The 13836-nt window shown below is 47.1% G+C and overlaps 1 protein-coding gene across 1 annotated transcript in view; it reads right to left on the bottom strand.

The window, feature by feature from the left end:
* Positions 1 to 13836, bottom strand: part of LOC137537209 (uncharacterized) — a 240790-nt gene that overhangs the window by 137112 nt on the left and 89842 nt on the right. Inside the window, 1 exon segment of the mRNA XM_068259314.1 lies at positions 2056 to 2163. Coding sequence (XP_068115415.1) covers positions 2056 to 2163 — 108 coding nt within the window.

Genomic DNA, 13836 nt, shown 5'->3' with positions numbered 1-13836 from the left:
GGGATCCGGGATGACAGTATTCTCAGTGTTGGGGGAATACAGGGTGGGGTGTTATGGATGTTACTGGGATTGTAGGATTGTGCTGATCATGAAGTGGGGACCACTTGGCTGGCTAATTCACACTTTGATAACAAAACTCTAGACATCATCACTTGGAATATGAGAGAACCAAACAATAAAGTGAGACATCTTTACCCAAAGCAACATAAGCTGCATATCTGTCTGTTACAGGAAACCCCCTACAGGGTTCTCACTGCCAGGGAACCCTGGGTGGCAGCCCACTGTCTCCTCGTATTCTGGAATAGGGGGGGGGGGTGCTAATCCACAAGACCCTGACCTAGGAGATTCTTCCTCTCAAGTTGGAACCCCACGGCACATACGTCCTATTGCATGCTAAAAATAACCTGGTGGAATATGTGATTGTCAGTGTGTATGTCCCTCCTCCTGCTGATTCCGCTATCCTATATGATTTGATATCGCTTATAGCTAAATTCCCGTCTGCTCTTACCATGTCGGCGGCAGATAGAGTACCACCCGTGGGCAGGCACTCCTCTGAATTGCGTACCTGGGAGGACGCCTTTGCCCTCCCCCCTTCTTAAAGGGGACTCTCAGATGCAAACAATGAACCCCCCAGGGCATCTTCGGCCCCCAATTCCTCCTGGGCACTGAAGGTGGGGAAGAGCCCCATGGATTAGACAAGGGCTTTAAAGGGACCGTTTGGCCGCCCCTGCCCCCTTATAGCCCTGATCCCCCCTGGACCATGCCAGCTAGTATAGCTCAGGGTTTGAAGCCCCACGCGGCCGGGGCTCCGTATTCTGGCTATCACAGCCTGCATTTGGGGACCCCAAATCATTTTGTTTTATTTCCCACACTCTGAACATATCTATATATATATACACATATCAATACATTATCTGTCATTTTACCACATTTAAATATATAGCCTTTTTTATCTAACTTTAGCATCGAGTTTCTCAAAAACTACAAGGTCTTTTTTGAAAAAATGTTTCTCTCTTGATTCCATTGTCCTTCTTAACATAAATTGAACATTTAGTGCATTTAGTGTTTGTAGCACATATGGGAGCTTTGCTATGAACCACTAAAGTATGTTTACCCCACTTTCCCACACTCAGTGAATTAACGTTTAAGTCAATTTTCTCCAAAGTTCTTTTTGAATTTACTTTTCTCTTGTACCCACTGTTCTCCCGAACATATCCTGCAAATTTGGGGCTTTCTTATTAACCGCTAAAGTAGTCGGCCATTCAAATGTCTTTAAAAATAACAATTAATAAAGCATTTGTGCAAAATGCATATTTTTGGCAACTATTTCACACCCGATCCCCCTCAGTCATGCACTGTCCGGGTTTTGTACACTGTTTACACCTTTTTTAAAGAAATTGTGGCTGCAGAGATTCCTGAAAGTTTTAGATGTTTGCCCTGCCATTTGGATTTGTTCACACTAGGGGCATTTTTGGTCTTTTTTCAAGCACAGGCGATTTTCAAAATCGCCCACAAAATGCTTGTGCAATGATTGCCTATGAGAAGTATCAGCGTGTTTCATCCGCTTTGCGCTCCGCCTGTACCATTTTTCAGGCGTTTTGTTATAATGGAAGGCATAGGAAGAGCGCTAAACGCCCACAAAATCTCTTTATGGGGCGATCGCGTTTGTGCTTTTATGAATAATTACATTGTTTTTATTCTTTTCCGGGTGAAAGAGTTCACCTCCCTGACTGATGTCAGAAAGTGAAAAAAAACGAATTGCTCTACAAAAGCGCTAACAAAAGCGTAGCGTGCAGTGGAGCGCTGGGAGGGGGAAAATAAAACGTGCAAAAAATAAAAAATCGCTGGCGTCAGTGATTTCGATTTTAGATGTGAACAGAGCCTTACAGTCTATGGAGCTTACCGGGAACCGTCAGTTCGCAAATATTTGCAAAACGTGTTCGCGAACGTGAAAATCTGATGTTCATTCATCACTATTTATTAGATAATGTGGGGGATCCAGGTGGACCCCAAGTACTGCTCTCTCCTGTACAAGAAATGAGAGTCTCCTCTTACCCGGTGATGTGAGGAGCAGCTGATTCTTCATCATGGCGTCCTTGTAGAGGTCCTGGTGTCCTATATGCTGCCATTGGTCCATGGGGAGACAATTAGTGACAATGTGACAAGTTATGGAGGATTAGGGCTTCACAAGAGGGACGAGATATCAGAAATCCTCACAAATATCTTCAGGTATCTTGTTATGTCCTCTGCTGCCAGTTCCAGCAATGGCTTCCCTCTCTACTTCCTCCCACATCACCTTTACCACTCAACTTCCTGTCTGTGCCAAACAGCACTTCCTGTTACCCGTTTAGTGAGATTGTCATCTTGTGGTCATTATGAGAACTGCAGCTTTATGTAATATTTTGTGAATTCTGCAAGTCTTCGTTTAATTACGCTCCTGCTGATTATTAAAGTTGCAATCATTATTCTAAACATACAAACTGTATGCAAACTCTGGAGGAATGAAATGGTCAATAAATGGTACATCAAGTGACATTTATTATCATGTCCTATAATAAATATGTAATCAGACTTTATTAGATTGAGGTGAGGCAATAGAGAAAGACCTTTAGTCAGTGCTGATGATTTATCCATGCATTGTGGAGCATGTGACCCCAACAGGAATGGTGCTTCCCCAGACTCCCGCACCCCCCGTGGCACACACCATCACCAACCTTTCTTATGGGGGGCAGAGGAGCAGCACCCTGTCAGTAAGGAATGGTGCTCCCCCAGACTCCCGCACCCCCAGTGGCACACACCATTACCAACCTCCCTTATGTGGGGGCAGAGGAGCAGCACCCTGTCAGTAAGTAATGGTGCTCCCCCAGACCCCCGCACCCCCAGTGGCACACACCATTACCAACCTCCCTTATGTGGGGGCAGAGGAGCAGCACCCTGTCAGTAAGGAATGGTGCTCCCCCAGACTCATGCACTCACCCCCAGTGGCACACACTATTACCAACCTTCCTTATGGGGGTCAGAGGAGCAGCACCCTGTCAGTAAGGAATGGTGCTCCCCCAGACTCCAGCACCCATAGTGGCACACACTATTACCAACCTTCCTTATGGGGGGCAGAGGAGCAGCACCCTGTCAGTAAGTAATGGTGCTCCCCCAGACCCTCGCACATTTATAGGAGGGATAATACTGGGGGCACATCTGACTGTAGGAGGGATAATACTGGGGGCACATCTGACTGTAGGAGGGATAATACTGGGGGCACATCTGACTATAGGAGGGATAATACTGGGGGCAGATCTGAACATAGGGGGCACATCTAGCTATTTATAGGGGGGATAATACTGGGGCCACATCTGACTGTAGGAGGGATAATACTGGGGGCACATCTGACTGTAGGAGGGATAATACTGGGGGCACATCTGACTGTAGGAGGGATAATACTGGGGGCACATCTGACTGTAGGAGGGATAATACTGGCGGCACATCTGACTGTAGGAGGGATAATACTGGAGGCACTTCTGACTATAGGAGGGATAATACTGGGGGCACATCTGACTGTAGGCGGGATAATACTGGGGGCACATTTGACTGTAGGAGGGATAATACTGGGGGCACATCTGACTGTAGGAGGGATAATACTGGGGGCACATCTGGCTATAGGGAGGGATAATACTGGGGGCACATCTGACTATAGGGGGGCTAATGCTGGGGGCACATCTGACTGTAGGAGGGATAATACTGGGGGCACATCTGACTATAGGAGGGATAATACTGGGGGAACATGTAGCTAGTTATAGGAGGGCTAATGCTGGGGGCACATCTGACTGTAGGAGGGATAATACTGGGGGCACATCTGACTGTAAGAGGGATAATACTGGGGGCACATCTGACTGTAGGAGGGATAATACTGGGGGCACATCTGACTGTAGGAGGGATAATACTGGGGGCACATCTGACTGTAGGAGGGATAATACTGGGGGCACATCTGACTATAGGAGGGATAATACTGGGGGAACATCTAGCTAGTTATAGGAGGGCTAATGCTGGGGGCACATCTGACTGTAGGAGGGATAATACTGGGGGCACATCTGACTGTAGGAGGGATAATACTGGGGGCACATCTGACTGTAGAAGGGATAATACTGGGGGCACATCTGACTATTTATAGGGGGATAATACTGGGGGCACATCTGGTTCCCTGTACTGGGGAGGGCAGCATATCTGGTTATCTGTACTGAGAAACCTAATACTGGGTGCACACCTGGCTACCTAAAGGGTGGGGGATAATACTGGGGACAACTACCTTATACTGGAGGCACATCTACCTATACTGTGGTGGGCACCATTTGGGGGGGGGGGGGCAAGAGGGCATATCTGGTGCTTGTGAGCCATAGCCGGCCTCCAAGGGAGTGTACGGGGTCACCACTACCAGGGCCGGATTTGTATCTTTTACTGCCCTAGGCCAACTATCATCATCCGCTCCCTGACCGACCGCAAACCCCGACCCCTACCCCCCAAACCCCCCCCCCCCTCCCCCGCCGCCACACTCAAGAACACTGAATTTTCACCCAGCAACCATATGCAGTCTTACACAGGACAGAAGAAAAACAATGACAAATGCACCATGTACGTATTTAGAGTTTTTAGCCTGTTTAATTCCCCATCATCTGTGTGTAATCACCTGGGCTGCATTTGTACATTCTACTGCCCAAGGCCATCTGTCACCAGCTGAAAAGAAACAAAACAAAAAAAACAGTACCTGAAACTACTAAAGAAATCTTCTTACATCCCACTGTTCCAGCACTGGGTGACTCTCTGCTCGAATAGGTTTCTTCACACTAAGATGGTACACAGTATCCCTAGTCTTGGGTGTGGAACTAGCCTGAATAATAACACAATGATAATACAAGTTCCCTAATCTTGGGTGTGAGGTCCGTGGTCTCGACACCCTGGAACTAGTCTGAATAATAACACAATGAGAATACAAGTTCCCTAACCTTGGGTGTGAGGTCCGTGGTCTTGACACCCTGGAACTAGTCTAAGTAATAACACAATGATAAACAGAAGTAATCTGGCTCAGTGTGAATTCCCAGGTCCTCCTGGTTCAAACACACTGTAGGATCTGACTAAGGTCTGAGTGCTTTCGCGTAGTGATCTCAACGGCAGACAACTTGAGACTGAGCAGCAGTAACTATATATAGAGCAGCGCTCTCCGGCACCACCCATCAGTGATTGACCAATAGTCACTTGCTCTGAGGTCAGCTGACCCGCTTGGTCAGCTCATCCCTCCTTGGCTGTCATAAATGTTCTGCCTCTCAGCGCGCGCGCATGTATTCCTGAATCTGTGTGAACTAACAGACCCAGCCACACCAGACGCACGCTGCTGCGTGCAAACCGTCGCGCTGGACGTGGAATCAGCCGCCTTACTGTCAGTACACGCGGCGGGTTTTCCGCGTTTCCTTACATAGGGACTGTCAAACTTTTCACCCTGTGTAATACCTTATCTAGCTGTCCACATGCAGCGTTTACAATGATGAGTCTGTTTTTCTACAGACTCTGCAGGAGGCAAGCCTTTCTTCTGCATCATGCTGTGTACATAACCAGCTTTCCATCCCCTGTACATTGCCTTATACACTGTACCAGCAGCCTGGGGGAAAATCTAGTTCCTTCTCCCCTGGCTAGTCCGTGCTGGAATACCTTGTACCTGCTTCCATAGAAAGACACCATTCTCCTCTTCTGATCTGTTTTCTTTTCACGGTCATAAGGAGAGGCAGGGCAGGAGTGCACAGACAGTCACACTCTAGATCCCCAGATAACTAATTAGGGAATGTCATACATGTGTTGTTGTAGAGAAAAGGTATGTAGATTCCTTATGAGAGGCTTAGCAGATGCTTTCATTAGAAATGTTTCTCTCTGCACCCTTAAGGTGGGTACACACATCAGATAAAAGTCTTTGGAAAATGAAAGATCACAGACCAATTTTACTCCCTTCCATGTAGTATGAGAGCCATACCTACACAGTCTATTCTATTGAGCTGAACTCCCCATCAGATAAAAATATTTATAAGATGCTGCACACAAAGATGCTGTACACATGCAACAGATCAGTATCTGCAAAAGATCAGTTCCTGCAAAATATCAGTTCCTGCAAAATGCATTCATAGTCTATGATATCTGCAGATCTCATACACACCTTGTTTAACCGACATTCATCTGCAGATTAGACAATTATCTGCCGATCTGAAGATCCATCCTGGTGGATCTGATCTGCAGATGAATGTCTGTTAAACAAGGTGTGTATGAGATCTGCAGATATCATAGACTATGAATGCATTTTGCAGGAACGGATCTTTTGCAGGAACAGACCTTTTGCAGATACAGATCTGTTGAATGTGTACAGCATCTTTGTGTGCAGCATCTTATAATGATTTTTATCTGATGGGGAGTTCAGCTCAATAGAATAGACTGTGTAGGTATGGCTCTCATATTACATGGAAGGGGGTAAAATTGGTCTGTGATCTTTCATTTTCAAAGAATTTTATCTGACGTGTGTACCCACCTTTAGTCTCTAAAGACAGGAAAAATAACCTTTTTTTCCCCCCTGGAAGTCCACCCTTAGATAAAGCTGCGCTCCAGGCAATTAGCTTATCAGCTGGTCCCTAGAGGCACCTCTGCTCACTTCTAAAGCCCTATCTACACGATGCGATTCTTTGTGTGATTTGATTACAATTCTATTTACAATCCGATTAAATCCGACATGTCTGATCGGGATTCGATTAGATTCAGTTCGATTTGCCATTGTTTTGCAAATCGAACTGAATCTACACAGACACACTATCTCGTGGCTCTATGAGTGGTTGGTCACTGAAGTTGCGTTATCTACTTAACTGTAACAATGGAAATGGGGAACTGCCTTGGGGAAGTGTTTTTCTGAGGAGCAGTGGCAGGCTGCCTGGGCAAACAATCATAAGAGTAAGCTCAATGTTACTGCTCAGGAGCAGCGGTTCAAGCTCCTCACCCAGTGCTACAGGACTCTGTTACTGGCACTACAGGTGCTTGCTGGAGATGTGGCTCTAGCAGGGCAGACTTACTACACATTTTTCTGGCATTGTCTTAAGCTGCTTTGTTTTTGGAAGCAAGTCCACAAAAGTTGAACTGCAGCCAAACTGCTCTGGATTACTTACTTGCATGTTGTTGCATAATTTGGCATGCAAGTGTAATGAGAGTTCTTTCCACCCACAGGTAGCTTGCAGCCTTCAATCAGTCTAGCACAGGATTGAGTCATTACCATTCAGCTGTGAGGGAATTAGAGATGGCCCAAACTGTTCGGCCGTGAACTTGCTCAAGCAAACATCAGTGGTTTGCGTTCACGTTGAGCCGCAAACTTTATGCGAGTTTGACCCGTCTCCTATACTACATCATTAGGCTCAACTTTGACCCTATACATCACAGTCAGCAGACACAGGGCAGCCAATCATGCTACACTCCTTTCTAGATCCCCCCCCCCCCCTAATAAAAAGCAGCAGCATCGGCCATTTCCTCACTCTGTGTGCTGCGTAGGTAGTGAGAGAAGGGAGAGAGGTTGCTGCACAGATTAGGGAAAGCTTAGGTAGGCTGTTGTTAGGCTTGTTAGCTTACTCTTTACTGATACTTATTGCTAAGAAGCACCCCAAAACAGCTCTTTTGAGAGCTAATGTTCTTTTGATCTGGTTTGTTTTGTGTATGTGGCCCACTGACACTTGCATATACAGCCCTGTCAGTCGTAGCTGGCCCTTGCTAATTGCTATACTATGCAAGGTCCAGCAAATTCAGTGACTACCTTTTTACTGTACCTGTGTGGGACAGCTGCATATATGTAATACCAGTCACTGCATACCTGTTTTAATGTTTAATGCACCTGCATGACAGCAGCATGCAGTGTTATATATACCAGTCATTGCATACCTGTTCTTGGTACCTGTATGTGTGACAGCTGCACATTTGTAATACCAGTCACTGCATACCTGTTCATGTTTACTGCACCTGCGTGACAGCAGCACGCAGTGCCATTAGAGATGGCTCGAACCTCCAATTTTTGGTTCCTCAAACCTCGAACCACTGCAAACAGTTTGGTTCGCCCAAACTTTTTGAACCGCAATAGACTTCAATGGGGAGGCGAATTTTGAAAACTACACAAATTTATGCTGGCCACCAAAGTGATGGAAAAGATGTTTCAAGGGGTCTAACACCTGGAGGGGGGCATGGTGGAGTGGGATACATGCCAAAAGTCCTTGGGGAAAATCTGGATTTGACGCAGAGCAGCATTTTAAGGGCAGAAATCACATTGCGATGCTAAATTGCAGACATAAAGTGCTTTAAACCATCTTGCATGTGTATACATCAATCAGGGAGTGTAATTAGAGTTCTGCTTCACACTGACACACCAAACTCACTGTGTAACACACCGCAAACAGCTGTTTGTGTAGTGACAGCCTTGCTGGACTGGTGCGCACCATTGCGAGAGTGCAGGCCATGGCGGTTTTCAAGCCCATATGGTCGCCGGGCTGTGGTAGCTCAATGACAGAACAACAGTGACTGTCCAGCTGATCGAATTTGGTCTGTCCACAATGAAGCAATGACCTTATTATCTTGGGTCAGGTGTGCCCTATCCCCCCACCTACACACTCATATAGCCGGCGGTCATTGCTTCATTGTGATATGCAAGCCCCTTCACCGCGGCAAGGTAATGATCACGAAGGGGAATTGACACATGTACATGCCTTTTGTTTTGTTGTTGCAGTCGCAGTGCAGTCAGAAAAATTAGGAAGGCATGTACACGCACCAGAAAAAATTATTATAGCAGCTGCTGCTAGCAGCGGCCTTAAAAATTCAGGAATCCACCTGGAGTCCTGGACCCTCTTGGTGGTGGCTGAGAAGGCAGTCAAGCGGCTTGCAAGCAGAGATGCTGTGTGGGGACCAACTTAGTCTTGGGGCAGGCAGTCAGTCACACGGCGTGCAGGCTGAGATGCTGTGTGTGGGGACTGACTTAGTCTTCAGGCAGGCCTGACCGTGCTTTGCAGACCACATGGTCAGATGGACCCTTAACCCAATGCTGTGTGCAAGAGATGTCACCACTTGCCTTTCAACATCACGGTTCAGTTTCGGTATCGTGTTTTTGGAGAAATAATTGCGGCCTGGTATCTTCCACTGCGGTGTGTGGCTTTACTTTTGTGTGCTGCTTTTCCTCAGGTGGTCATCCCATTGCAGTTTGTGCTATGTCATCATGTGCCTTCGTAAGGAAGTTGTCCCTATGTGGGTCTTGGACTTTCCACGGGTCAATTTTTGGTGGCAGAGAGTACAGATGGCATTGCTCTCATCTGAGGCAGACACACAAAAAATTGTCCACACCGCTGAGCCCTGGGGGTGATGGCACTTTGGTGGTGGTGGCCAACTGAGTGTTGAGTGGGGTGCAAGAATCACAGCATGAGGAGGAAGATATGTCACGGTTCCATGCGGAAGCTGATTAAGATGAGGTGTTGTGTTAAATAGTCAACTACATCCTGATAATCTTGGGGATTGATGGCACATGCCTTCTAAACGCTGTACTTTGGTCCAGGGCCGCACAAAATCACTACAACACAACCTCGAACAGACCTGCCAGGTGGCCTGCCTCTGCCTCTGCCTGTTTTGTCCATATTGGGGGGGGGGGGGGGGATGAAGTGAAAGGTATGCACTGACTTGACTAATACAATGTGCAGTCACACAGGTACACTGAACAGCTTGCAGCTGTCACACACACAGGTACCGTCAGCAGGCATGCAGTGACTGCTATATAATATAACACTGTGTGCTGTCACACAGGTGCACTGAACAGGTATGCAGTGACTAGTATTACCAATTTACAGCTGTCACACACACAGGTACCGTCAGCAGGCATGCAGTGACTGCTATATAATATAACACTGTGTGCTGTCACACAAGTGCACTGAACAGATCTGCAGTGAGCTTTTTTGCCTCCCAGGGGGACAGCCATGTCACACGGCTGTGCCCAGTACAGCGATGCCTTAGATCTCAGCGCTGTACATGATTATTAGTCTCTAGGGGCGATCGCCGCTGGGAGACTGATGACAGAGTTTTCTCCTTTATTCAAGCGGAGATGCATGCGTATCGACGCACGCAATCCCCTGCTATCTCCATTACCAGCTATTCATGCCAATCGTCGTGGAGCGGTCCTGGGGCTGCCGCGCTGCTCACACCAATCGGCGTGGAGCGGTCCTGGGGCTGCCGCGCTGCTCACACCAATCGGCGTGGAGCGGTCCTGGGGCTGCTGTGCTGCTCACACCAATCGGCGTGGAGCAGTCGTTAGGCAGTTTTAAAAAAAAAAACATTCAAATGTTTTCATTCAATCTTTCTGTTTGGGCCCATCACATTACCTACTCTTTCAATGCCACGCTCATAAAATCAAGCAATGGATATGATTTTTTTTAATATACAGTTTATTGAAGAAAATATAATGCATCCATATACACACACAATATTCATCATATAATATATTTCTTTTCCCCCATTTTCTTCAATATTTTACCATCCAAAGAAAACACAAAAACATTCCCCTCCCTCCTCCCCCTCCTATTCTGTACATCTTGATCCTCACCCGAGAAAGAAAACAAATCACATACAGTAAGAACTACCCATCCCACAAATTACAATATGTCACCTACTCCCAATAGTAAATCACATATTCCTTGCAGGGCCAGTTCAAGCCACAGGGGGCCCAGGGGCAAAAGTAACTTGAGGGCCCCCTACCCCCCCAACAAAGTCAGCCCCAGAGCCGGCTGCTGCCCCTTGAGGTCTCCCACTGACTGCTCCCGTGGCCAGTGCACACTGTGTAGCTCAGCTGCCTTGTAATAACTTACCTGTCCCGGCTGCTTCATCCCGTGCGTCATCTTCAGCCCCGCTGCCTGCGTCTTCTCCATCCGGCACGTGTTACGTGTAAATAACATGCGCCGGGTATATAGAGGCAGGCAGCAGGCTGAAGAGGGAGTACAGTATGAAGCCGCCGCAGGGACAGGTGAGTTATTATAAGAGTTGAGCAGGGGTGTAACTACAATTTCACAAAGAAAGGATAGCTGGGTCTCTACCTGGATTTTGCAATTATAGCTGTGGCTTTATTAGCACCATAGTAGCAGAAAACTACACTATGTCAGGGATCTCTGATGCCTAATGTAAAAATAAAGCAGCAGAGTCTGGACCTCTTGGACCAGAACACAGGCATACCAGCAGAATCAATCAGTAAACCTATTAAACGAATGTCACCCAAGACTGTCCCACAAAGCTATGCCATGCTCCAATGTACCTACAAGCTATTCAGTCATAAATTCAAATATAGAAACCTACACATATACAGAATATACACACTTTGTGCGCACACACCACATATACTGTACACACACACACACACAGTACACACTGTACACACACCATACACACACACACTGTACATACACAGACACTGTAATACACACACACTACACACACAGACACGCACACACTCTACACACCCGGTACACACGCATGCACTGTACAAACACTGTACACACACGTGCACTGTACACACTATACACACACATGCAATGTACACACACTGTACACACAAATGCACTGTACACACAGACACTAATACACACACACACCATATACACACACACACACACACACACACACATTCTGCAACCTCTTGCACACAGCAAACTAGATACCTTTCTCTCCTGTACATCAGGTGGGTGCACTATGGCTGTTGTCTGCATGCTGGCAACAGTGTCCCCAGGGGTCGCTCCATCCTCTGATTGCAGACAAGCAGTTCTGGTAGGTATGAGAGGGGGTGTGGTTGCTCTGCCTGACATCAGACACCAGCCTCACAGCCCTGCACAGTAGTTTTTCAGCGTTTGGCAGCTGCTGATTAGCAGTAGAGATGGTCTGAAGGGTTAGAATGCGAACTTGTTCGCGGGAACAACGTGAGTTTGCATTCGCGTCGAAACGCGAACATTTAGCGAGTTTGACTCGCCCCCTATACTACATCATTGGGCTAAACTTTAACCCTCTACATCACAGTCAGCAGACACATGGCAGCCAATCAGGCTGCACTCCCTCCTGGACCCCCCCCCCCTTATAAAAGGCAGCAGCGTCGGCCATTTCCTCACTCTGTCTTCTGCTGCATTAGTGCAAGAAGGTAGAGACATTTTAGAGATAGGGAAAACATTAATTAGGAGGTCTTTTTAGCTTGCTCCTTGCTGATATTTGTTGCTGAAAAGCACCACAAAAAAAGCTATTTTGAGAGCTAATGTTCTTGTGATGTTTTTTTTTTTTTGCTTTTGCATATACAGCCCTGTCTGTCGCAGCTGGCCCTTGCTAATTGCTATACTGTGCCAGACCCAGCACATTCAGTGCATACCTTTTCACTGCACCTGTGTGACTGCACATTATATTATACCACCAGCAGTCACTGCATACCTTTTTACTGGACCTGTGTGACTGCACATTGTATTATACCACCAGCAGTCACTGCATACCTTTCACTGCATCTGTGTGACAGCACATTGTTTTTTATACCAGTCAGTGCATACTTTAACCTTTTCACTGCACCTGTGTGACTGACTGCACATTGTATTATACCACCAGCAGTCAGTGCATACCTTTTCACTGCACCTGTGTGACTGCACATTGTGTTATAATACCAGTCGGTGCATACCTTTCACTGCATCTGTGTGACAGCACGCTGTTTTATATACCAGTCAGTGCATACCTTTTCACTGCATCTGTGTGACTGCACATTGTGTTATACCAGCTGTCAGTACCTTTCACTGCATCTGTGACTGCACATTGTATTATACCTGGCAGGCAGTGCATACCTTTCACTTGAATGGATGGCAGACTTGCCCTCCATAACAGATTCTCGTTGAAGGAACTGCACAGACAGCAGAAAAAGTAATTTAAAAAAATAGATGTAAGCTTTAACAATGGTAGAGAAAGAACCATAGACAGTCTGAGCAGTGATGAGCCCCTGGACTACAGGGTGCGCAGGCTTGACCTGTGGCCAGAGCTGTCACAATTTGCCATCCAACTTCTGGCTTGCCCTGCCTCAAGCATCCTAGAAAGAAACTTCAGCGCAGCTGGAGGCATTGTCAGTGAGAAGAAAAGTCACCTAGGTCAAAAAAGTGTTCAGTACCTCACCTTTATCAAAATGAATGAGGCATGGATCCCGAAGGGCTACTGCCTGCCCAAAGACTAAGTCAGTCCCAACACAGCATCTCTGCCTGCCGGCCTGCCAGCCGCTGCTGCCTTCCCCGAGACTAAGCCGGACTCCACACAGCATCTCTGCCTGCAGGCCGCTTCAATGCCTTCTCTGCCACCACCAACAGGGTCCAGGACTCCAGGTGGAGTTCTGAATTTTTAAGGCCGCTAACAATTAGAATACTAATTTTTCTGGTGCGTGTACATGCCTGCCTAATTTTTCTGGCTGCACTGCGGCTGCAACAACAAAACAAAAGGCATGTACAAGTGTCAATTCCCCTTCGTGATCGTTACCTTGCCGCGGTGAAGGGGCTTGCGTATCACAATGAAGCAATGACCTATATGAGTGTGTTGGGGGGCACACCTGACCCAAGATAATAAGGTCATTGCTTCATTGTGGACAGACCAAATTCGATCAGCTGGACAGTCACTGTTGTTCTGTCATTGAGCTACCTCAGCCCGGCGACCATATGGGCTTGAAAACAGCCATCGCCTGCACTCCGCCATGGTGCGCACCAGTCCAGCACGGCCATCACTATACAAACAGCTGTTTGCGGTGCGTTACACAGT

The sequence above is a fragment of the Hyperolius riggenbachi genome, chromosome 10, assembly GCF_040937935.1.
Source record: "Hyperolius riggenbachi isolate aHypRig1 chromosome 10, aHypRig1.pri, whole genome shotgun sequence".
NCBI lineage: Eukaryota > Metazoa > Chordata > Amphibia > Anura > Hyperoliidae > Hyperolius > Hyperolius riggenbachi.
Note: the sequence above shows the minus strand (reverse complement) of the source record. Positions and strands in the feature narration are given on the sequence as shown.